The sequence below is a fragment of the Crocodylus siamensis genome, chromosome 4 (assembly GCF_052110815.1).
Source record: "Crocodylus siamensis isolate JL-2025a chromosome 4, ASM5211081v1, whole genome shotgun sequence".
NCBI classification, from domain to species: Eukaryota; Metazoa; Chordata; order Crocodylia; family Crocodylidae; genus Crocodylus; species Crocodylus siamensis.
In genome coordinates, this window is record NC_143398.1 from 226,669,845 (window position 1) to 226,696,610 (window position 26,766).

The window sequence follows — 26,766 nt, forward strand, 5'->3', positions numbered from 1 at the left end:
CATTGCATACCCCCTGACACTATGCCAATGATGATGTCAAAGAACAATTATACCACAACCTTGATCATGGTCTGATTAATACTCCCAAGAAGGAGAAGATCATTCTTCTCTGTGACTTAAATGCCAGTGTCTGGCATGATCTGAAATTCTAGAGTGGCACCACTGGGAAAGGCGGAGTAGAGAAAGCTAACTCCAGTGGCATCCTTCTCTTGAGCAAGTATGCAGAGCATGGTCTTGTCATTATGTACACTATCTTTAGACAGAGTGACAGATACAAGATTACCTGGAGACTCCATCACTCTAAATATTGGCATCTCCTCAACTATGTTATTGTTACAGCCCATGATCAAATGGATGCCCATATCATGTGAGCCATGCAAGAAAGTGATGGTTGCTGGACAAATCATCGTCTTCTCAGATCCATTATGAACATCCAGCTTACGCCAAAACACCACACTAAAAACAGCCAAAAGCAATGCAGAGGATTTTCAACATCAGATTTCTTCAAGACCCAAAGGTCTGAAAGGATTTCCAACATTAAAAGCTCTCTGCCCTTTCCACAACTGAAAGCAAAATTGAGGAACTCTACTCTGGAAGAGATTCATAATTACTGTCCACATTGCCTGTGATTAATCCATTGGTGTTACCACCCTTGATACCAAGACTAGTTGGATGAAAGCCCTCCTCAACTGGAAGAGAATGGATCATTCTGCTTAGCAAGATGAAACCTCATTTCAGCAGAAGAATGAGACTTATCATCATCTCAAAGTGAAACTCAGAAGAGGAGCCATGAAATAAAGATAAAGCCAAGGAAACTGAGCTTTACACTGAGAAACATGACATACATAGTTTATTTCAGGCAACAACAAACATCTGTGGTCCTATTTTCCAGCAATTGCAGGATGGCGCAATGCTTCTCCTAGATAACAAATGTATCTACACTAGATGGAAACAGCACTTTGAGGCTCTCCTGGACAGTGAATCAACTGTGATGGATTCCATCACCGAGTCCGTTCCCCAATACCACAAAAGGGGATCCCTTACCAACCAGCCTATCCTAGAAGAAGTCTGGCATGCCATCAAGGAAACCAAGAACAAGGCTACTGGACCAGATGACATGCCTGCTGAAATCTACAAGGCTGGTGGTGTTGAACTGGTACTGAGACTCCACAAAGTTACTCTTTGAATTTAGAACAACAAGGAGATTCCTAGGGACCTGAAGAATGTCAAAATCATGAGTATCTTCAAGAAAGGAGATAAGTCTATGTCCAGGAGCTATCAAGGTATCACCCTCCTTTCCACAGCAGAGAAAATCCTTGTCTGCATCCTCCTGAACCATCTTCTATCGCTTGCGGTTTCAGACCATCCTGTGGGACAATTGACATGATCCTTGTTTCCCACCAGATCCAAGAAAAATGTTGGAAACACCACCAAGCCCTGTGTATAGCCTTCATTGACCTCACTATGTCCTTTGACAGAATTAATTTTATTTTATGTCTCCCTGGAGTATGCCACACATTTAGATAGCAATTTTTTATAGATAAATCATAAATCATCAGAAGGAAAGCTGGGTGGGTGGATGGGGGGGTGGTGCGTAGACTTTGAAGCACATATATTCTGGCCTTTTAAAAGTATAGAATAATTCAACACCTTATTTCATCGTATAATCCCATTGGAAGGGGTAAATTATATAGTTACTAATATTTTGTCATGTGTCATTTGAAATGTTACAAGTAATAAGGTTTCTACCATTCCTTCTGGGAAATTATTCCTCAGTGTAGCCCTGTCTGGAAGCTTTGTCTGATAGTGAGTCTGTATTTCCCTTTCTTATTTAAAAGGAGATAGAATCATCCCTCATTTTTTGTGTCAGAAACAATATAACCTGTACTTGCCAGGGCCACAACAGAAGAAAGAGATAAAGACTTCAAATTTGCTGTGCTTCATAAATGGAACATGGTGAAGTGATCTGTGTAATTCTGCACATATTCAGAGCTATTGGCCATGTAAATGATTTTGAAATCAGTACTTTGGAATGAATAAATAGGGATGAGGAAGATGTTTTGGAAGCCAGACAGAAGAAAGCTGCAGTATTTAATAAGATTATTGAGAGAGACTGTCACTTTCAAAATCTTCCTAATTTCTACTTTGCTTTATCTGCCACAGTCAAAGGCTTTTATATTTTTATTAACTTCACTTGAATCCTGATGCATCATAACATCTTTCTAAATTATTCCTAATTCTGTTATAAAACGACTTTTAAAATTATTTATATATTCCTAACTTGTCTTCACTGGAATTTGAAACATTGTTGATGAACCTGTCAATCGCTGCATTTTCAAATATCCCCATGTCTTCTCATTGCTTTAAGTTCTGTGTTGTTTCTATTATTTCCTTACTCAGTGAATTCTTTGTTTTCTTGTTTAAGTGCTGGGTGCGCTTCACAGTTGTTCACAAGTTCCAGTGGATTTCATCATTGGTGTGACTCACTTGATAATACATATCTAAAAGAAAAATGTAGACTTGACTGTAATAGGGAACCAGGGATTCTCTGTTACTTTAAGGGTGGCAAACAGCTGCAGGGAGTTGTTTGTCAGGAGCCAGGAAGGACCAGGCAGTAAGGCACTGGTAGGCTGCAGGTGCCCAATGCAGAATCGGTGGCTTCGCAATAAGGCAACAAGGCAGAGTGGCCAGTAGCGCTGCAATAGTATGGAAGGACAGAGCTTAGGCTGCAGAAGAGGTATCCTGCTGCAGCAGTTAGGTCAGTCTGCAAACCTAATGAGGGACACCTGCAGCTGGCCAAAGGAAGGCAGACAACTCCCAGGGGTCTGGCTTAGTAGATATATAAGCCCAAGGTTGAGTCTGGGGAAGGAGTCTGACCGTGCAGACTGGAGGGGAAAGACCTCCTAAGCAGAAAGGTTGTAGAGGATTGCTGGGTTGACTCCTGAATTGACAGGGGGAACTGCAATTAAGGCATAGATGGCTTGCAGGGTAAAATGACGAGCATAGGGGCAGGTTTGGGTTGCAATGCCAAGAACTGAGATTTATGTTTGGATCTAGTGTGGGGCAGTTTATGTTACAGTCAGCAGGCTTATTCTCTTGCTTACAGTTTATACCAGTGGTTTAACCAGTGGTAGCAGTGGAGGAGGAAAGTCCCATTTGAATGCCTAAGAGAACAGGAGCTTTGGAGATTTTGAGGGGTGAATCCCAAACCTTGGAGAGAAGGATATTGGACCTGCAGGGTGGTAGCTGGGGCCTTGGACTGAGGCTGGGTGCCCACTGAGAATCTTAAAGATATGGAAACATGAAAGGGCTGGATCTTGCTCTAGGGCTCAGAGCTTATCTGGGCAGTTAACTGGTAATGACTGCAAAGCATAAGCATGGATGTAGGGGAGGATAGAGGCCATGGAATGGACTGCTGAGGCTCATGGTATGCTGATACACTGATCAGCAACAGAGAAGAAGTCACTCTGGGAGCATGGGCAGCTTCCCTTTTCTGAATTAAACAGTTACAATAAGGTTTGGCAGGAAAGAGCAGAGGGAGGAATAGGTAACCACAGCAAATCAGGAGCTACATGACCACTAGGGGCATTACTACTGTACCTGAAGTCATAGTGCTGCTACATTGACTGACCTCTAAGTCTCTTATTTTTTTTATTTTTATACTTGTTTTAGGCACTCTTACTGTTTTGCTTTTATTTTAACTCCTCTAATAGATTTATCGCCATATATTGTTTCTTATTTATTTATTGGCCCTCATTTTAAATATATATATATATATATATATATATATATAATTTTTTTTTTCTATCTAATGGTAGTTACTCCTAATATCTGGCCTGTGTACTTCAACTTCTTTACACATCTGTTCTGGTAAACAGAATGAAACACTAATAAAAGGCTGGGTTGCCCTACAATTTCCGATACAATAGCTCTTTCTCTCACCCTGCCTAAAAGCTGATTGTGATGCTCTTGATCTGCTATTGGTGATCAAAATGGTGTCAGTAAGCAATTATTGTCTGATCGGAATCTAGCGATGTAGGTTTAAACTGCGTTGTTCAGTCCAGTTTAGAAGGAAAAAATAGGATGCAATTTCTTCAACAGTTTTTAAACTTGAAACGGAGACTAATAATAACTGATTCCTTTGCAAGTGGCTATGCACTGTTTCAAACGGAAATGGACATTCTATATATTAACACAAGTGTAAATGCAGGACTTAAATAGGGATGCAGCTTGTAATAGGGTGGGTTTGTCCTTCAAGAGGGAGCAGTCAGTCCTCTCCTGATGAAGAAACCCAGCTGTGGGGGTGTGCCACTAGAAGCATAAATTTGCAAAGGAAAGAGCAGGGGTGGGGGGAACCTGTATGAAGGCACAGTTTTCAAGCAAGAGACAAGCTGTGAGCCAAACAAACTCATTATCAAGAAGGGGCCACTCTATGGTGTTGAGGCTAGAGCCCAAGGACCCCTCCTGGTGCCTGTAGCAGGACCACAAGAGTTGTTTGTAGAATTACTTGAAATACAATGACTGTATTTTTATTTGGAGGACTGTCTCAGGGGAGCATAGTGAGGCTACCAAGAACGTGCAGGCTAAGCCACCCACTTGCACAGCATTAGAAAGATTCACTTCCATGTTGTTACACTGGCATCCATCATAATGCTAAAAGAAGTTTAACTAGTTTTGTGGCTTATACAATTTATACATCTCATGTATTTATAAATCAGTACAAAGTTGGGTACCTAACCCACCCCACTTACCCAGGCTTAGGAGCAGCACCAATTAATAAATAAAAGTACCCATCTAAGAATTCATGTAATAAATCATTTTATATTTTAAATATTTGTACCTCATTAATTTGCATATTGCTAAAAGTTATTAGCAACATTTTTTTCAGTCAAAGCATGTCAGGTTATAGGGATAAATGATTCATTTCTGGTCACATTTCACTTCTTAAATATGTTTCTGAAATGCTTCCTGGACTTGTTCTTTACCATGACATGGGGCACATCTACACATGCATTTGATCCAGAAGCAGTTTACTTTTGAGTAAACTACTCGAAAGTAAACACTTCTAGGCAGGCATCTATATGCACAGGGAAGTGGGAGCTGATTTGCTGCTCCTAGCAGCAAATGGCTCCTGCTTCCTGTAGCCTGCCACCACCAGGGGGAGCTGCAGGTTCTGGCCACAGCTGCGTGCAGCTGGCAGTCGTCTTTAAAAAGGAGCCCCTCTCCCTTCTCCCTGGCCAGGTGGTTTTCTGGCTGGGAGTAGCATGCAGCACCCTGGAGCAGCACATGGCAGCTCTCCTACCACCGCATCTGCCTCCCTGCATCATGGCTGCTCCAGGCCCTGTCCCTGGCAGTGACAGCCAGTGCCTGCAGCACCCAGCATGGGAGCTTGGTGCAGGACTGACAGCCATGGTAGGCAGCACCTGCAGAGTCTGGGCAGGCTGCTAGCAGTTGCCTGTGGCCAGGCAGAGTGGGTCCTGGGGACCAGGAGCCAGCTGCAGCTGAGCCTGGCTGCTGGCAGGCCTGGCAGATGCCAGCAGCAGCTTGCAGGGCTGGTCGGCATGGCACTGTGATGCCAGGGAGCAGCTCTGGGGTGCAGGCTGGCTGCCTGAGTTGTCTTGCAGTCTGTGCCAGGTGTGACCACAGGCTGTCTGCTTGTGTCCAATGCTCCAGACTGCCTGTAGGTTTTAAAGGGGTTGGGGCTGGGGAGGTTTCCAGCCCCAGGGCCTTAGGGCTGTGCTGAGGCTGGCTAGGCCCCTAGTGACAGGGCTGACTACACATGCACTACTGCTCAGTAACTACTCACAAGTAAATTTGCTACTTCCGTTTGCAGGTAGCAAATTTACTTGTGATTAGAGCACTTTACTGATCAGTAAATATGTGCACATGTAGATGTGCTCACTTACTGCACAGAAAAAAACCTGTTCTAATCGTGAGTAAATATGCTACTTGTGCAGTAAAGCATCTTATGTAGGTGTGCCCACTACATATTTTCTGAGTGGAAATCTCTAATCCCAAATTCCAATGGCAACCAACTACTTTATAGAATCATAGAAAATTAGGGTTGGAAGGGTCCTCAGGAGGTCCTGTAGATGGTCCTACCTTAGCTGGGGCGATGTAGTTGAAGATGGTCCTACCTTGAGCAGGACCATCTTCAACTACATCGCCCCAGCTAAGGTTTTGTCTAAGCAAGTCATAAAAACTGCCAAGAATGGAGACTCCATCACCTCTCTAGGTAACATGTTCCAGTGCTTTACTACCCTCCTTGTGAGAGTTTTTCCTAATGTCTAGCCAAAACTTCCCTTGCTGTAACTTGAGACCATTGCTCCTTGTTCTACCATCTGCCACCACTGAGAACAGTCTAGTTACATCCTCTCTAACTATCCTTCAGGGTAGAAAGCTGCTATTAAATCTCCCTTCAGTCTTCTATTCTTCAGGCTAAATAAGCCTAGTCCCCTTAGACTTTCCTCAGAAGCCATGTGCCCTAGCCCCCTAACCATTTTTATTGCCCTCCCCTGGTCTCTTTCCAGTTTTTCCACATCCTTTCTGTAGTGGGAACCCCAAAACTGGACACAATACACCAGATGTGGCCTCACCAGTACCAGATAAAGGGGAAGAATCACATCCCTCGATCTGTTGGCAGTGCTCCTAGTACTGAAGTTGAGTATGCCATTAGCTTTCCATGCAAGAAGGGCAAACTGTTGACTCATATTCAGCTCATTGTCCACTGTAACCCCCCGGTCCTTTTCTGCAGATCTGCTGCTTAGGCAGTTGATCCCCAGCCTGTACTAGGGCATGGAATTGTTCTGTCTGAAGTGCAAGACTTTGCATATGTCCTTATTGAAACTCGTGAGATTTTTTTTGGTCTAGTCCTCCAATTAATCTAGGTCTCTCTGAAACTTAAGTCTACCCTCTAGCATATCTACTGTTCCCCCCAGCTTGTTATTATCTGTGAACGTGCTGAGGATATACTCCATCCCATCTTCCAGATTGTTTATGAGTATATTGAACAAAACCCTGGGGCATTCTACTTGAGACCAGCTGCCAGATAGACATTAAGCCATTAATCACTACCCTTTGAGCCTGATGATCCAAGCAGTTTTCCATCCACCTTACAGTCCATTCCCCTAACCCATACTTCCTTAGCTTGTTTGCAAAAATGTTGTGGGAGACTATCAAAAGCCCTGCTAAAGTCAAGTGTATCATGTCCACTGCCGTCTGTGCATCTGCAGAGCCAGTCATCACATCCTACAAATCAATCAGGGTAATCAGGCATGAATTGCCCTTGGTGAATCCATGCTCACTGTTCCCAATCACCTTTTCCTCTAAGTGTTTAGAAATGAATTCCCTGAGGACCTACTCCATGATCTTTCTGAGGACAGAGGTAAGGCTGACTGGTCCTGCAGTTCCCTGGGTCCTCCTCCTTCCCTTTCTTAAAGATGGGCACAATATTTGCCCTTTTCCCATCATCTGGGACCTCTCCCAATCACCATAGTTTTGAAAGATAATAGCCAGCAGCTCTGCGATCATATCAGCCACCTTCCTTAGCACCCTCAGATGCATCACATTTGGCCTGATGGACTTGTACACATCCAGATTTTCTAAATAGTCCCCCACCTGTTCTTTTGCCACTGTTGGCTGCTTCCCTTTTCCTCAAACTGTGCTGCCAGATGCAGTAGTCTGGAACCTGACCCTGCCTATGAAATAAGTACTTCAGCATTTCCAAATCGTCTGTCACTAGGCTGCCTCCACTATTTCTTGGTAAACATATTCTAGTTGGAACAATGGAAAACTCATTCCAAGATGCTAGTCATTTTGAGAACAGTAATTTAAAGGGGAAATTGATGTATTTTTAATACTAAAAGTTGTCCTGGAACATCCAGGAGTATGAGCATTTGGAATGGGTTCTTTGTAAGAGCCCCAGTTGTATATAATGCATTTTTTCCATAACTGCTTCTCTTTCTGGTACATTTCTGCTACTTCCTTTGGCAGTAATATTCTAGTGTATAGACCCTTGCACCTCTAGCTAGTGATGTTAGTTATCACCTCTATCAGGTAGTCCATTTTCACTAAGTTATTAGCATTTCAATGTGGACTCAGTCTTTCATAGATTTCATAGACATTTGGGCTGGAAGGGACCCCGGAGGATCATTGAGTCCAGCCCAATGGACTTTGTTGAATTCTAATCTCCAACAAAGTAGGGAAAAACTATCTATCCATTTCCATTAACAATGTCTGCTACAAAAGTTTAGTAAAATGTCTTGGCAGTTTTCTTAAGTCAGGTGTTCCTATTGTTTTTGTTTTCAGATCTCTGAAAGTATCTGTAATTTGATAAAAATAATACACATTTGATCCTATTTCCTTCTCCTATGAGTTGCACATAAAAATGTTCTAATAAAAATGTTTTGAAGGTACATGAAAACACTGATTCAATCTAATTCATTTTCTTTCTTGATAGAGTGAATGATAAGAAACAGCCAGATAAAATATTATTTAATTTAAACTCAGAAATTCTGGTATATTCTAAGCAAAATATATTTTTAATGTATTGTATAGAAGTATTTTAACTAGACAGCCCAGGTAAACAAATACTATATTTCTCTTGAAAAAGATGGAAATAGCATGTGGCTCTTTGTTGTCAACTAAATCCCCCCCCCTTTTATTTTTTTAGAGCCTAATGATAGACCACCTATTCTTCTGATTGCAAACTCTGAAACCATTGAAGTATTATATCTTAATGGAAGTAAAGTGTCTACCCAAAGTTCAGTAAAAGGAACTGGAATTCATACATTGGATTTTATTTACAACGAGGATACAATTTGTTGGATTGAATTGAGAGAATCTTCAAGTCAGTTGAAATGTATCAAGATAACAAAAGCCGGAAGATTAACAGACGAATGGATAATAAACATTGCCCAATATCTCCACAGTAAGTATTTCAATTTTGTTAGATAGATTATTTTTAGTAAACACTGCAAAGTGCCTGTTCTTCCTACATTTCCTACAGACTTGAAAACTATTTTGGAGCTTAGTGTTGCTGATATTTTGATAACTTCTGTTACTTGACTTATGCATTAAACATTGAAGCCCACAGAGGCATTTGGTTGCTATTCCCCTCACTAACACATAAGCATGATTGGCAAAAAAAACCCTGTGAATTTTCACAGAGTTTTATGCACTGTGTAATAGGTATAATATTACAAAAAGCAAGCCAGCACAAATGACAAAGAAACTTGAAAATGCCTTCTTGCCCACGACGTGTTGATAGATAAAACTTGAAAATGATTGTTTACTGCCAGACAAATGATAAACTGCTAATTAGCAACTTATACACATGATTGTCACATTTACTATAGTTTAACAGAGCATCACTGTTTTCAAATGCTACTGTAATATTTCCTAATTTACTGGAAGTTTCTCACTTTTCCACTAGGAAGTTTTAAAGCCACCCTCACATTGAGTTATTCCACTTCACAGTTTAACTAAAGTAGAAAGACTGTGGATTGCCGACTGTAGAATGCCTCTGAATTGAAATTTTCATCATTTTGCATTAGCCCTCTTTTGCTAAAAAAAACTCTTTAGGGAGAAATGGACACCAGTTAGATAATTCTGATCTGATCTCAAGCCCCCTCACCATCAGCTATGAGACTGTTCAAATCAAAGGCTCGATTGGAACTATTATGAAGATGGGGACAGCTGCAAGTTATAGATATCAGTCCTATGATTAATTTCTGCACTTAGGCTACCAGTCCTTTGAGGTTTCACAATTGCACTTTAGATCACCAAGAAAACTGCTCTTTATATTGCATGCCTGTAGGAAAAGGAACTTGATTCCACAAAATATCCCCCACCAACCATCCCTTTCCCTTGGATGAGTTCTTAGGAATGAAGAGTTCTTCGTTTTTTAAATGGGAGGTGTGCTTCTTTTGTAAGCCTTTTTTCTAGATGTTAATAATGGTTCACTTTTTTGAGCTTTTACCTATTTTATTGGAATGTTACGTGTTGTGCTTTCAGATGTCTTTTGATTTTAACTGTGAAAAATCCAAGGAGTGACTTCATCTCTTCAGTATGACTATAAGTGTGTGCCCTAATTGCACTTGTCATTGTTTTCTCATTATTGTATACAATGAAAACAGTTAGCTGAATTACCTGACACAATTAATATTTTGTGTTTAACAGTATGCCCTCTAGTAATCATCAAAGTGCAGCCTGAATGCTCAGCTTTTCCCTAGTTCCATTCTGTAACTTTTTTCTGCTTGTGCTTTCCAAGTATGAAAGGCTTACTAATTTGCACAGTGCTGGGGTTTGTGTTAGCTTATGTTTGCCAAAATATGGATATGAAGTGAATACAGTGAGTGAATCAATTTTTCTCATATACTGCATATCCAGGTTTGTGGACTCTGTAATATGTTTTCTAAAACCTTTCATCTAGACATTTGGACTAATTACTTTAGTACTGAATTTTTTCTGGCTTTATGCTGCAAAGATTTGTTCCAACACCTAATTGGAACTTCAGAAACACCGTAATAATCTTATTCCCCCCAAACTCATCCAACTGGCACTCGTAATCAAGGAAGTCCCAACAGGACCTCATTTTTCCTTGCAGGATGGTAGTAACTCCAACTGTATCCTATAAGGGAGGATAGGCTCTTTCATGGCTATGGTCCAAAGTTTACAGCGGATTACATTTTGGCATGTTCCTTCTCTCTTCTCTCTCCCTGTCTCACATGCACGCAGTCCCTCTTATTTTTCCTCATTATGCAGTGTCTACTTTTGACACTCAAAATTAATTCAGTTTATCTAACAGAAACTAAAGATTCCCAGCCTCAGCAGTTTCTTATTGTGCCTGTTTGTGCAGATATGCAGGCTTTCTGGCAGATCACACAAAACCAAATGTTATGGTCACACCCATAACCTTTTAAAAAGAAAAATAAACTTAACATAACCTAACAGAGACAAATTTTCCATTTGTTGCTCTTGGTCATTAAAGGCTTGTGTACAAATGCCTCCTGGCTTGGCTGTGAAGCTCCACAATGGAGCACTGCACACATACTCCACATATGCTAGCCACCTTACTATGGTGCTGGAAATGCACCAATAAGCTTGCCAAGCCAGGGAGCTTATTGCAGCATGCTCAGTGCTGCTTTTATGTGGCTTATTGTACCCCTTTTAGAGTTCAGTGCTCAGAGAATAGGTTGACTATACTTCACTGGGCCCTCCCTAATGTATTAGAAGATGATGCGGACGTGCCCCACAAGAACAAGAAACCATGCATGCAGAACCTTTGTTTGAAAAGTTTCTTTATTAGCATCACTTTGGTAGATGGGACAACGAAAACATCCTTTTGGACCAGTAAGAGATTTAGCTTTTACTGAAAGATTGTTTTACAGAACAAAACACCTTTTAGTACTGATAAATATCTTGCCAGACAAATGACCCTTTCATTGGAGGAAAATTAACTTCTATTTGCCATCCGAGGCACAAGGCAGAGCCTCCTTCATTGAGCATTGCTCTTTACCACCTATCTTTTCTGCTCATCTAATTGGTGTAATGGAAGCCAGAGTGGAAGTTAGGGAAGAAATAAGGAGGCTCATCATGGTCACATACAAAGCATCCCACCTGTTACCCACCTATGTGCTTTCCTTACTACCATCTGTGGGTGAATATCTATTCCAGACACTCTGTAGTCTCCAGATCTCCCTTACATTAAGAGCAATAACAATCAGTTCAATTCTTGGCTCGACACTGATTTTTACAGGGAGAGGAAGCATGTACTGTGTATGTCCTGTCACTAGATATGCCCCAAAGTTCAGCAATCTAATTGTGCTCTTCAGATAAGGCAGTGATTTCTGCATCCATCACCTCTGCAGATGAAAGAAAATTCTTTCTGGACCTACTCTGAGACCTACCACTCATAGGACATGCTGTAAAAACAGCATAGATCACTAGATTCCCTACAGCCTTCTTCCTTAGGATGACAAGCCATGCCTGCTAATGATGGGCTGCTCAAACAAGATAAATTAATTCATCATTAATTACATCAATTACTGAAGAGCCAACGGGAGATACTAAGTACTTGTAAAAGCCTTTAATACTTCTACCAGCACCCTTCTCGTGGCATTATTCTGATTTATGAAACATATAGGCAGCAATACTGAGACAAATCTATCCCTGGGGAGAAAGTCTCAGTAAAACATATTTCATTGGGAGGAATGTGTATACCTCCATGAGCCTTCAGATGAGAATGATAAACTAATAGGTTCTACGTGTCACGTAGGATTTTTTTTTTTTCCTTTGGGACTGATTGTCCTATTGATGGCTAAACTCCCAAAGGACCTGCTGTGGGAACTGAAAGTCTTCATTAAGGGGGCTAGTTGACAGCTTTTGTGGCATTTCTTACAGCTAATGTGAAATCCTGAGCAATAGGTTCTACTGTGGCTGTGAAGAGAAACTAGCTGCAGGTACTGGGACTCCCACAGGAGATCCACTGAGAAACTTGCATTTTGATGGCAATGAGCACTGTTAATAGTGGAACAGATAATATTCTCTGAAACTGAATATCTGAAACTCAGGAACTGTGTTGAGATCTTGGGGCTTACACAGTGGCAATGTGTAGGGGATGCACAGGGGCGCACGTGCACCCCCTCAGAGTGCTGGTGCACCCCCTAACTGGCCGTGCTCACAACTTAAGCAATGGGCGGGGGGGCAGGCAGAAGTGCTGGTGCCCCCCTGGAAGCGCTGGCTGATCGCTGCAGCCGCTCCTGGAAGCAGCTGCAGCAATCGGCTACAGCAATCAGCTGTTGCAGGACTGGCCATGGGGGGGTCCCGCTCCCCCCAGGTAGCAAGATCGGCCATGGGGATCCCCCCCCCAGGCAGTGAGATAGGCTGTGGGGGATTCACACACCCCAGGGTAGCAAGATTGGCTCTGGAGGGACCCTCCCCCAGTTGGCAGGATCAGCCGCAGAGCAGGGGCATGTGCTCCCCCCGACTAAGGCAGCATCAGTCGCCCATGGGCTTACATACCTTAGTTCCAAAGAGGAAATTCCTGGAGTGAGACCCACCATACTACTGACAGAGACCACGATCTCAGTACTACCTACAATGAAATTTCTTAGATTCTGTCTGGAAGAGGAGGACATTTCACTTTTTCTGTGCTGACTGCTCCACAGCTCAAAGCTTAGGTAAATATTAGGGTTGTGCAAAGCTGGCCCTATTCAATTTGGATTCAGCCTGAATCAGGGACAGTGATTCAATTAATTGATTTGGATCATTGTTGCAGATTCGATTTGGCTGAATCTGTATTGGAAGATTCGATGTTGATTCGGAGAATCAGTGATTCAGACATAGACACAGTTTTAAAAGTATTTTCTACATACATTGAGGTATCAGGCATAGCTTGTGAACACTGCGATGCTGGGGCTCACGGAGCATCCCACAGGAGTGGGCGGGGGGGCCACCACATGCTCGGCAGCGAACCAGGAAGTGGGCAAGAAGTACTTCTGGTCAACTTCTGGGTCTGCCAGGGAACACGCTGGGGGCTTCCCCATGTCCCCCTGGCTCAGCAGTTGGCCACAGGGGGACCCTGAGTGCCCCCCCCCAACCCAGGGAGGCACCAGTCACTGAGCCAAGGGTGAGTGGGGGGAAGCCCAGCATGCTCCCTGGCAGACCCAGAATTGGATCGGAAGTACTTCTGGTCTACTTCTGGGTCTGCTGCCAAGTGCACTGGGGAGACCCCTGTGCTTCTGTGGGACACTCCAGACATGCCAGCATCACAGTGATGCTACTTAGAGATATGTAGAAAAAACATTTAAAGTTGTCTCTATGTTCAAATCTCTGAATCTTTCTGAATCTATTTGGAGGGTTCCGATTCAATTCAGAGAGCTCAAAAGGTCCTATGATTCAATTTGGATTTGGAGATTCGGCCAGTGAATCAGGCCAAATCTCTGCCAAATCAAATCAGGGACTGAAGCTTCCCACAGCCCTAGTAAATATCTGTCTTGAATCACTTGCAAATCTTTCTTCTTCCAGTTGCCTTTTGAGAATTTCCTAGTTCCTTTCTGGCAGACCTGAACCTGGATAACCTTGTATTGGGGAACCTTCAAGACTGTTCTAAGTTCCAAGATAGTTCCAAGTTGTTCCTTATCTCTTTACAGAAATCCCTCTCCATACAGATTTATTAAAGTAAGAGGTAGACTATCTAGCTGAACTGTGAGTGGAGGTAGAAGTGTTTCCAGAATTTGGAGACCTTATTTCCCCTTACTTCTTAGTCCCAAATGAAAAAGGGGTCCTCTAATTCTGTCACTTTGTCCATTGCTTCAGATTATTAACTGAGGCATCCTTCCCTCTATGATCTCCTTCCCGGATTCTTTGTGCTATTCAAATAGCTCTTGACCTTCAACATGCCTACTTCTGCATCTCAGTGCATCTAGAGTTTTAGGTAAGGGCCCTTGCATTATCTGCTCCGCATTTCAGTCTTTCCACAGCACCCCAAGTATTTTCCAGGGTCACAGCTGTGGTGGCTGCACATTTAAGAAGATGGACCATCTGTCCCTGCCAGTCAGAGTCCTGCTCCTTAAAGATGCTTACAGATGAAAGAGCAAAGTGTAGGTTACAGCTGCCCGCTTTTTATGCCCGCAGCTGAACTTCCTGGTCTTCATGCCTGACCCATGTGCCTGACCACCACAGATTCTGCTATTCAAAAGATTCCACTTCCATAAAGAGCATAAAGAGCATATCTAGCCAGATAGAAACCATTCTTGATAATGCATCTGAAAGAACTGCTGCTATGGCAATATAAGTAACTGTTCATTGATTAAACCATTTCTGGAATTCTGTGCCCAGTTCTAATGTCCATATTTTCAAAAAGCTGTTGAAAAATTGGGAATGGTTACAAAAAAAAAAAATGGCTGCAATCAGAATGAACAGAAGTTTAGATGTTTTGCCTGATAGCAAGAGTCTAAGTAGCAGAATCTGCTTAGTTTGTGAAAGGGAAGATGAAGACTTGATTCAAGTATTGTGTCTAAGCACCTTCATGGTAAAGAAATTTCTGACTCCACACAGCTTTAATATAGCAGAAAATGGCAAAGTAAGATTCAATTGTTTGAAGCTGAAGCTAGACAAATTCAGACTACCAATAAGATGTAGTTGTTTTTTTTTTTAAACTATGAGGAATAACTAACTGAGAGACATGGTAGACTCCCCATCACTTGCAGTCATGAAATTAAGAAAAAGGGTTTTTTTGTTTTTTTTTCCTTAAAAAATGTGCTATAGACCAAACAGAAGCTTTATGCCATAATTATTAGCCGAGGTTCTTTGTTTATACAGGAGGTCAGATGAGATAATGACAAGTCCCTAAGATCTCTAAAATAGAGACTCAGTTTTATTCCCAGATCTGAGGTTTACCTTGCTGGAACACAAACAGCCCCAGTTTGATCCTTCAGTAACCAGCCTCCTAGTTTTTGAACTCCAGGCTCAAATTCTGAAAACAACCTAGTTTGCCATCTTAAACCACAACATGACACTCAAGACTCCCTTCCAAAGCACTCTTCTTTTCAGCAACCTTATCCTCTATTCATCAGATGTGCCCTCTGAATAAAGTCCTGTGATGGGGCAATGCTGGCCTGGAGACTTTTCTCACTGGTTACAACATTTACATACTTATTGAAAGTATTCCCGAGTACAAAATATGTAAGTACTTTAGGTTCCACTTCCTTTACCTGAATCATTAATCCCTGTTATTGTTTACAGTAAGACATTCTGTATCTTTTCAGTCTAATGTGATCCTATTGCTTTGAAATGCTAGTCACATATTTGAAAAACGTGTCATATAGTTGATTTGGAGTTGAATACTTTGTGCTATTCAGTGTACATCTACCTTGCACAATGCAGTCCTGCTAGAACTACCTAAGCTAGTTTAAAATGAGCTAGCTTGAGTACTGCAGTATTGCAACTCTGCCCTCTGGCTAATGTACCCTGAAGAGGGTGTATAGACTATAAAATATTCTTTTGTCCAAAAACTAGCTGTAGAGCTGCCATGTAAACTGGATATTATGTCTGCATGGCATAATGCTAAACAAACTAGCTAGAAGCAGTAAAACCATATTAATAGAACATTTTACTTTAGCTAATTTACATTAGCTAATATGGCCATACAAGCAGTGGGGAAAATGTGGGGAAAAAATAGCTCTTTACCAAAAGAGGAATTGCATGAGTTTGACCCAGCTTCGTAGTGTCTGTACAGCTCACATGCTTCAGTGGGGCTTTTTGGCTCTTTATACTAATAGCTGATTCGATAAAGGTGCCAAAAAGCCGTGCTGAAGTGCATGAGTTATACGAATGTTGGGTGAACTTGGGTCAAACTGATGCGAATCCTCTTCTGGGCATGCACTATTTAGTGCAGGGGTGCACCAAACTGAAAGTAAAGGGCTGTGCCCCGCCCCCCTCCCACACACCCCTATAAGCAATCACACTTCCTGACTCATGACCTGAGCTCTTTCAGAGTTAGCTCATGTATCTTTATGTGGCACTGCACAGTTGACAGTTATTCAGATTGTTTCATTTCTTTTGTGTCAGTGTCTCTCATGATAAATATACATTGGGACATTTCACATGTGGAATTTTGGAATACAAGTTCTCCCCAGTGTTAGACCCTGACTCCATGTGGTGTCCAATGACTAGGGAGATGATGATCCAATTGCCCATGGATCATGTTACTCATTAGCCAGAGCAAGCAAGGAGCAAACACCAGCACACATTGCTCATAACAGCTTTATTCAGTTTGTAGACAGCTTTGGACAAAGGTCCCTCACAGACAAAGCACCCTGCATTTGTCAGTATTGAAATGCATCCTGTTTATGTTAGTCCGCCCCTGTAACCTATCCAGGTCTTGCTGCAGTCTTTCCCTTCCTACTAGCATGCTCACCTCACCCCAATTTTTGGTGTCATCAGTGAAATTAAATGGTTGCTTTTCACCCCGTCGTCCAAATCACTGATAAAGAAATTGAACAGCGCGGGCCCAAGGACCAAGCCCTGGGGGACTCTGCTGCCCACTTCTCCCCAGGTTGAATATGACCTGTCCACCACCACCCTCTGAGTATGATTCTTCAGCCAATCTGCAATCCATCTGACTGTGTAGGCTTCAATGCCACAGTCGCCCCCCTTTTTAATGAGGATGGGGTGGGAGACGTTCTCAAAGGTCTTGCTGAAGTCCAGAAAGACTACATTCACGGCCACACCTGCATCCAGTGTGTTTGTAATCTGATCATAAAAGGCAATCAGGTTGGTCTGACATGACCTGCCCCTAATGAAACCATGCTGGTTGCCCTTGAGCATCATCCCTGAAGCCAGCCCATCGCAGATGTGCTCCATGATGATCGTCTCAAAGAGTTTCCCAAGGATTGAGGTAAGAATGACAGGCCTGTAGTTGCCTGGGTCCTCCCTCCTCCCTTTTTTAAAAATGGGGACCACGTTGGCTATTTTCCAATCATCTGGCACCTGGCCTGAGCACCACAAGCACTCATAAAGCTGTGCCAAGGGCCCTGCAATAACCCCTTCAAGCTCCCTCAACACCCTGGGATGGAGAGCATCTGAACCCACTGATTTGAACACATCCAGCCCCTCCAGAAGTTCTCTAACCCAGTCCTCCCTACCCTGAGGTCTGGAGGCGTTCCCCTTGAGTCCATCTTGCATCACAGTGGAGAAGTCCCTGTCCCTGCACAAGAAAACGGAGGTGAAGAATTAGTTAAAGAGGTCTGCTTTCTCCTCTGGCGCAACCACCAGATTGCCCAGAGGATCTTGCAGGGGCCCCACATTTCCCGGTGCTTTCTTCATCCTCCCTATATATTTGAAAAAATACTTTTTATTATCTTTGATTTTGGCCTCAAGTCCTAGCTCTATGTCCGCCTTAGCTTTCCTGACAGCCCCCCTACAGGCCTGAGCAGAGGAGGTATATTCCTCTTAGGAGATAGCACCCCCCTTGCTCCGGTTTTGCACTGCCTTTTTGGCAATCAGGCATTCCTGTACACCCTTGGTGACCCAGGGGGGCTTTCGGGCACTCCTGCACCCCTTGCTTCTTGTTGGGATGGTCACCCCTTGGGCCCTGAGTATCGTCTCCTTAAGGAACGACCACTCATCTTGGGCACTGAGCTCCCATGCTCTCAAGAACCCCAGCACCTCTTCCAGTAATCTCAACTCGTTGAAGTTGGCCCTCTTGAAGTCTAGGAATACCACCTTGCTGCAGACCCTTGACACCCTGCGCTGTATGGTGAATTCCAGCAAGCGATGATCACTGTCACCCAGGTGGTCAAGGACCTGGAGGCCCCTTACCAGGTCCTCGCCTGTGGCCAGGACCAGGTCCAACAGGGCATTTCCTCTGGTGGGACTGTGCACCTCCTGAATTAAGTGGAGGTCCTGTCCTGTATCTTGGCCAGGAACCTCCTGAAACGGTCCAACCTGGATGACTGTTCCTCCCAGCAGATGTCTGGGTAATTTAAATCACGCATGACAAGTACATCCTTTGCCTTAAGTGCCTCTGCAAGCTGGCCTGAAAATTCCTGGTCTAGCTCCTCCCCTGGGTTGGGAGGTCTGTAATAGACCCCTACTGTTAGATCCCTCTCCCCATGGCCTCCTTGTATCTGGACTCAGAACACTTCAGTTTGCCCTTCCTTTGACCCCATTTTGCTGACAGAGGATGTGTATTGCTCTTTGACATAGAGCGCCCCACCCCCACCTTTTCTTCTTTCTCTATCCCACCTGTAAAGCCTATAGCCCATAATGTTAACTGCCCAGTTGTGGGATTTATCCCACCAAGTTTCTGTAAGCCCTATTATGTCTGGGTCTGAACTGGCTATTCTGAGGGTGAGTTCCTCCTGTTTATTCCCCATACTACGAGCATTGGTACATAGGCATTTAAGGCCTTGCCTAGCTGCGTGTGCCACCCTCTGATTTGGGAGACGGTTTGGACCCCTGTTTCTTACCTGGGCACTCCTTGCATTTGTCACCTGTCTTGCTTGGGTTGTGTCTCCTTGTCTTCCTGTGGTCCCCTCCCTCGGTGATGCTAGTTTAAAGCTCGCCTTACGAAATCAGCCAACCTGGAAGAGAAGACACGCTTGTCTTTAGGAGAGAGGTGAAGCCCATCCCACCCCAACAAGTCCCCTGCCCGAAAGCATGGGTCATTATCAAACAACCCAAGGCCTGCCTGCCAGCACCAACTGCATAAGCACCAGTTGACCTCTCCAATACAGGCCTTGTGTCACTGTCCCCGCCTACTCACCAGAAGAAGAGAGGAGAATACCACCTGCGCTCCTGTCTCCTTAAGCTTGTCCCCTAGAGCCTTGAATTTCTTCATAATGCGGTCAGGGTTGCCCCTGGCCGCGTCATTCATCCCCACATGGATGACAACCATGGGGTACTGATCTGCAGGTCAGCTGTAGGCCGGGATCCTCTCCGTGATGTCTCTAACCTGAGCCCCAGGCATGAAGCAGACCTCTCGCGTCATGGGGTCAAGCCGACAAATGGGACCTTCCAGTCCTCATAGGATGGAGCGTCCGATGATGAGGACCCGGCGTTTCTTCCTGCTGGTGTTCGCTCTCTGCCCATTCTTTATCATATGGGGAGTGGCATTGTCCCTGCCGGAGGCAATTTCACTGTCTTTCTCCATCACAACTGCCAGGGCATCGAACTTGTTCCCCAGGTGAACCTGGGGAGCTTTCACCACTCTAGGCCTAGCAGCTCTGGATTTGGACACCTTCTGTCACTCCTGCGTTGGCTGCGTCTCCTGTGGGGGCTGTACAGTGGGCAACGGGGCCTGCATCCTCTGCATCCCTGAGCCCCCACAGCCTGCTCATCTCAACCTGGAGCTCCCTCACCTGCTCCTCCAGGGCCCTAAGTCGTGCACAGGAGGGACAGGCAAGGGGACCATCAATCCCCCCGATCCCACTGAGCACCCCCCACAGACAGGGCGGCAAGGTGCCACTGACCCCGCCATAAGCTCCATCTGGATGGAGGTCTCAGAAGAGCCCATGGCAGGCAGCCGCACCCAGGTGGGGCCCCTGGCAGCTGTGCTTCACATCTGCACCATGTCTGCAGAGCTGCACCTGCTGCTTTTGCTAACTGGAGGTGCCACTCTGGGCAGCTACCTCGCGCCCGCCTTACGTGAACGCTGGCGCAAACGCTAGCGCGCCCTTACAGAGTGTGCCTGTTTGTGTGCACTCCTTTGTGCTCGCTGCCTGCGCGTGGTTCAGGAGCATGGCTCCCTGTCAGGCGAGCTAAGGCGGCTCCGGAGGGCTTCCCCTCTGGATCCGCCTCAGCTTGCTGTACCCTCTGCCCCACTTATCTTAGGGGGAAATCAGCTGCTGCTGCCCCTGCCGCTGTCTCCTCTGCAGCTGCTGCCTTCACTGCCAAGGTAAGGTGGCACACGTGCACCCTGCTCCCTCTGCTCCTGCTCCCCAGCTTCCATTGTTAGGAAAATGCTTGCATAAGTGTTTACAATGTTACTTTTAATATATCATTCTGCCTTGTGGTGAGCAGCTCTGCTGAGGCCACAGATTAAAGCCTTTATTCAGCTGCAAATCCAGTGTTCCCCAAGATGCAAATATTATCATCCTAATACCCAGCAAAGAGACTCCTCCTGCTGTAGGGATGAATATGGAAAAGACAATTGTTTCCAAGTACTGAGGGGGAATTTTGTAAATAATAAATGGAAAAAAAATAAGGATTTCACTGCACCCATCATTTGTTTGCTAAACATACCATGTAAATTATCTTGAACCAGCATAAATCTGTTGAGGACTGACCTATATTGTAAACATTTTATATATATAATAGTCTTTGATTAAATTATTCTGCTTGTAAGATGTCTTAACTGTTTAGTTTTGTTAGCAAGGTTTTAGAAGATAGACTAAAATAATTGTCTATTCTGTAATCATCTAAAATGAATATCTAATTAGTTTTTTGGGAATCCAAAATGTGAGACATTTTACAAATTTGTTTATATCAAACTGAAGGATGATTCATTCATCTGAAATTTAAATTATTAAAAAATCGAGTATCACATTTCTATAATATACAATGAAACATAATGATTCGTGTTTTAAATATAACATATACTTTTCTACAAACCTATGAAGTTCATGTCATTAAGATGTTTTGTTGTAATTTTTACAGAATACTCCTTTAACTGTTCCTTAAATACGAATGGAGTAGCAGCTAAACAATTTTTACCTTCTTAAGGCTGAGAGGACTTCAAGAGCCAGGAAATTTCCAGTAGGTCCAGAACCCTTATGTAGCAAAGCCTCTTCCTTCCTATTTTTTATGGCATATGTGCCATCAGTTTCCCTCTATGGACAGTTTAGTTTGTTGACTGTTCAAACTGAAAAATCCATTTATTCCAGGGTAATGAAAGGTCAAGTGAAACAAAAACAGTGCTACATCTTCTAAGGTCACAATACCCATCTTTTCCATCTGTATCTAAGCAACTATCTTTGACAGTAGCAGTTCCCAGAACCCCTTTATCCTCCCTGGGCCACAGACTTCAGGCTCTTGTATGATCTTTTACCCTAAGGGAAGCCCAGGCCCAGGCCCAGGGCCTAGCAAAGTTAGTGGCTCTGTAAGCTATGTTGCTTTATGTAGCTCAGTTCTGTGGGTGCTAATAAAAGTTTTACTGTTGTAAGTACAGAGCATGGTTTGAGATTTTAGTTATTTTTAAGCTCTCTCTCTGATGCTATTCTAAACTGACGTTAAAATATACAATAAATAATTTACTGCTAAAAATACCGTCTCCAAACTATGCATTTTTATTCCATCATTTACTAAGATTTTCCTGATTTTTACTCATAAATTCTCTTTCTGTTTTGATGACATGTAGCTTCTCTCTTTTCAGACTCCTTTGCTATATTTTTAAGGCAAAGTTAGGGAAGTACCCAAGAGTCTGCCAAACTTTTCTTCAATTAGCCTAATTGGCAGCTAATTTAACACTTACGCCTGACCACTAATTTATTAATGCCTCTATTTCATTAAAATAAATAATGAAATAACGAAGTGCCGAATATTAAGGCCTTATCCAAAGTCTATTAAATCTAAGGTAGGTTTTCCCTTAACTTCAGTGAAATTTGGATGATGTTAATAAAAAGGCATTCCCATCTATTAAAATACCAATTACAATTTCTCTGTAAATTTCTACACAGCTGATGGTAGGAATCCACTGGCACTACTGCAATCTAACCTGTGAATTGCAAAAAGCATGAGGTTCAAAGCCAGAGACAACTGCCAGATTGTTTTGTTCATCATTTTTACAATGAAGAAATGTAAGCACAAGAGCTATGAAATACATCTTAAGCACCCGAACTATTTTGTAGTAATTCAATGGTGCTCAAACTTTTGGTCCCATGGGCCAATTGAGTGGTGTGGGACATATGAAAAGTTAGATTAAGACTTCCATGTCAGGATTTGGCGTAACCTGCCTCTGTCTGGCTCTGCACACCTTGATAAGGCCCCATGCAATCTTGGCTGGCTACCACACACCAGGATAGGATCCTGTAATGGCTCTGAACACAGGGATTGGGCCCTGAGTACCCAGATGCCAGGATCAGGCCCCAGGGCTCAGAGCCTGCCCTGACTGGCTCTACATGTGCGGAGTGTGGCCTGGCACTCAGGTCTGCCCCACTTGGCCCTGTAGTGCCCCCTCTCTGACCTACGTACCACATTTTTGACTCTGGAGCCTGGTGCTGCCCACTCCTAGCTCTGTGCACTGGGATCAGTTCGACAGAGTAAGGTTAAGTACAGATGTTCAAAAGCCCCTGACAGAAGCACTCTCTTGTGCTTTACTTAAAGCACTACAAGTTGAAGATGAGTAAACTAAACAGTTGTTCGCTCTTCAGTGGGAAGGTATTGGTCTTTGTGACCACTAGAGGTACTCCCTAAGGCCTCCCTGGAGGCCGCGGGAGTGGCCTCTCTCCCCAGCCCTGCCTCCCCCCCATTTAGTGACTGTCAGCAGTGGCTGTGAAAGGAGTGATCTCAGCCCCCTTCTCCCATTGTTCTCCTGACCAGGCAGCTGTGCACTGTGGGGCTGGGGCTGTTGCAGGAAGAGAGACCCTGGCCCCCTTCCCCTGGGGGGGCACTCTTGCTTGGGCACCCCTTCTGAGGAAGAGGATCAATAACACTTGGGGGAGCAGGGCTCACGCAAAGCAAATAAGCTCTTCCCAAGGCTAGAGAGCCACCCTGGCAACACCACCTGGGATAGCAGTGATCATGCTCTGTGAACCCTCAGTGGGATCTGGCACAGACATTCGATAAAGTGCTTTAGCCTCATCCATCGCAGATTAATTTAGAGTGCAGTCAGCCATTTTTAAGTGTCCTAAGAGCCATGAATGTCTATTCACTTATGGCTTCAGAGCACTTTCTGCATGCTTGAAGCATGATAGGTGTAATGTCTAGACCTAGCCTGAGATTACTGACTGAGAACTTGCAAAAATCACTTTGGATGGAAACAGAACCAATGTCTCTAATACAGAGGTTTTCAACCTTTTTTCATTTGTGGACCCCTAAAAAAATTTTTATGGAGGTGCACACCCCTTTGAATTGTAAGTGTAGATATTCACATGCTTTTGACTGATCACAGTTATCTTTCCCATCATGCCCTAGACATGGTGTGTGGACTGCCAAAGGCTGGAAACCTCTACTCTAATATAATGATAAAGGAAGGCTTATCTAATCAGATGCGGTATTCTATGCTGAAAGTTAGGCAAATGAGCCCATGCTGAGCCCTATTTTGCCAGGGCTAATTGGTTCTGGGTACTTAAGTAGAGTGTAAAAATACCATCAGATTTTGTACTGGGCATGATACAGGCTCTCTGTTTAATGTTGTAGCAAGAGCTCTTGAAACATGTACATGCACCAACATGGAATGGAGAAATTTAAAACTGAATAACAAATTTAAATGGGAGGGGGCTCTAATTTGTGTGTGTGTTTGTTTATTCATTCATTTCTTTTTTATTTATTAACACTTGGGGTAGTCATGAACAAGGACTAGCTCATAACATTTATTTCCAGTTGACAGAACTATTTATCTCTGCGCTAGTATTTATATTAACTCCGTAAAGGGTCTGGGATTAGACCCATTGAAGTCACTGGGAAAATTCTGATGTTTGACTTCATTGGACTTAGATTAGGTCTTTAAAAGCTGAATAACTGAAGGAGGCTTTGATTTTATTTAATAAGCAAGTTAAAATACAGCTCGGCCTTATATGTGAGTGGTTTTGAACATAATAACCCTTGTTTTAGGTTATACAGTTTGAGATGTCAGTGAATGCAGCATTTGTTCTAAAATTGAAAAAAAATCATTGTTACAGAAACCTTTTACATGGAGCAAATCAGTTCTGGCAAACTCAAGTTTAAACTGTGAAATTCACAGGCATTTTGGAAACAAAGTGATTTAATGTTTAGAAATAATTTAATGAGGGGAGAGGGGCAGGAGTGTTCAAGAAGGTTGGACTCTCCTGTCACTGCTTATAAGGCCTGTATTTTATCAACATGTCACAGAACAGCTGCAGTTTGATATGTTGGGCTACACATTCACCATGACAGTTCTTGAGTTGATGATAAAGTTTGAATATTCTGTGCATGCATAATTACATACAATCTCTGTCACACCATATAAGCAAAAATAATGAGCTGATTGAAGAATGCTTGAATACCTGTCACCATACATGGTTCCAAGACTGTCTTTTTGGCTTTTCTCAGCATCTTCAGCCCATACACTACTATTTCACCTGAATACCTAATTCCTTTAGAAAAAATTAAAAAATAAAATACGAAGGCTCATGGTTTTGTTTTTCCATTTTAGTTCAGCAGTATTCAGCATAGTGCACATTCATTTTGAGAGTCCTTCAAGTGTGCAGCACTTACATGCTTGCATCAGTCTAGCTGACTACATAAACCAGGCTTGATTTCCAGTGGAAGGAATAAGTGTCAGTAGTAGTTTAATTACTGAACTGCTAGACAGAAGCTGGTTCCAAAGTGATAAAATTACAAAAATCAAATAATTATTATAAATGGTGTAATTAGGGGTGCACCAATAGAGATTTTTTGAGCCCATACCAATAGCCGATTTTTAAGGTGGCATATTGACTGATACCAATCTGATTTCCAGTTCTCAGCCTGGCAGCTTGAAGAGCAGTGTCTGGCTGGTAAATATGTTGTGGTGGAAGGGGAGGGGAAGGGAGGGATCTTGGGGGAGCAGATTGAGGCTCCTGCAGTAAGGGAGGGCATGGGGCTGGGGCTGCGGTAGGTGCTGCCCTGCCAGGCTAGGGCAGGGCATGGGACAGAGCCATGGTTCATCCGGGGGGCACAGGGTAGCTTGGGCTGCCATTGCGGGCAGGGGCCAGTGCTACACTGGGACCTTCCGAGTGAGGGGGCTGGGCAGGGGGCTATGAGAGGGGGTTGCAGCCTCTCCAAAATTCGCTGTAGCCCCTCCACAGCCCTCTCTCCCAGTGCTGCCACCACCTGCCCTGAGTACAACCCAACCCAGCCCAGCCCTTGCTGGGAACCCAGCCCCACTCCCTCCCTCACCGCAGGGGCCTCTATCTTCCCCCCACCAAGCCCCTTCCCTTTTCCCTTCCCTTCCATGACTATAGAGTTAGTAGCAACACACCGCTGTCCAAGCTGCCAGGCTGTGCTCCTTGTTGCCTACATGCTACACTGCAGTCACACACATGCACAGGGCATTTATTGGCCACATTATCGGCCATGTCAGGCCAAAAAAGCCGATTTCTGATAGTCAGTTTTCTTTGTATTGGTGCCTATCTGATATTGGACCGATGTATCGATGCATCTCTAGTTGTAATAGTCCATACACTTATAATCCACATCGTATGTAGCTTCAAATCATTTCATTCCTCTTTATGCTGAAGTTCTTACATTGGGATTGGAAAAATCAAGCCATGAATAAGATGCATCCAAGGTGTTTGCTTATCAGGTCTTTTTACAGAAAAGAGAACAGTAATAATTGGCAAAAGAGCACAAATATCCATTTTTGTTGTTAATTCTATTTTTGATTTAATTTTTTGCATCATTTTAGTACCTGAGGGGGTGTGGAGACAAAGCAGGGGGCCCTAAATTGAAGCAGTGTTTTTAAAACAGTGGGTTTTTAAAAACACCACTTCAATTTAGGGCCAATCAAACCCCCATGTCATGCACACACCCTACTTACATGCCTCTCCAGTGGCAGGGAGGGGAGAGCAAGCTACTGGCAGGTGGAGTGGTCCTTGGGCTGCGGGGGGGAATGGGGAGAGCTGGTTCTTCCTTCCACAGCAGCGGCGGTCCCCCCAAGGCAGCACATACCCACAGGCACTCAGCTCTGGCTGTCCCAGGAGGCACTGCAGCCATGGAGGGAAGCAGCAAGCCCCTGTGCAGCTCAGGCAGACAGGCAGACTCTGGGGTGGGGGGGAAAGATCAGGCTCACTGCTCTTCTTCCTCCCTCTCTTGGGCACAGCCTGCTTTCCTGGACTGCTGCTAGGCTGCCTGCAGGGCTTCCTGCAGAGCCCCTGAGCTGCGCAGAACCTGGTGCTTCGCTCTGTGGCTGGTAGGGCCAGCAAACTAAAACTCCTCAGCAAAGTTATTTAAGGTGCATTATGAGTGTGCTACAGCAGCTGTAATTAATGCTCAATACACCGCCAACGCGTGCAAACACCAGCACCATTTAAGCGGAGCAAAAGCGTTTAGCCTGGTTTAAAGTATCTTGCACACATGCCTGTCATTTTGTCTACACATGGC

The 26,766-nt window shown here is 43.9% G+C and overlaps 1 protein-coding gene and 1 pseudogene across 1 annotated transcript in view; one reads left to right on the plus strand and one right to left on the minus strand.

Moving 5' to 3' along the window:
- LRP1B (LDL receptor related protein 1B) overlaps positions 1-26,766 on the plus strand; it is a 1,602,836-nt gene that overhangs the window by 693,934 nt on the left and 882,136 nt on the right. The window contains exon 6 of the mRNA XM_090045827.1: positions 8,672-8,929. Coding sequence (XP_089901953.1) covers positions 8,672-8,929 — 258 coding nt within the window. The remainder of the gene's footprint in view (positions 1-8,671; positions 8,930-26,766) is intronic.
- On the minus strand, positions 18,990-19,819 carry LOC149867625 (uncharacterized; annotated as a pseudogene).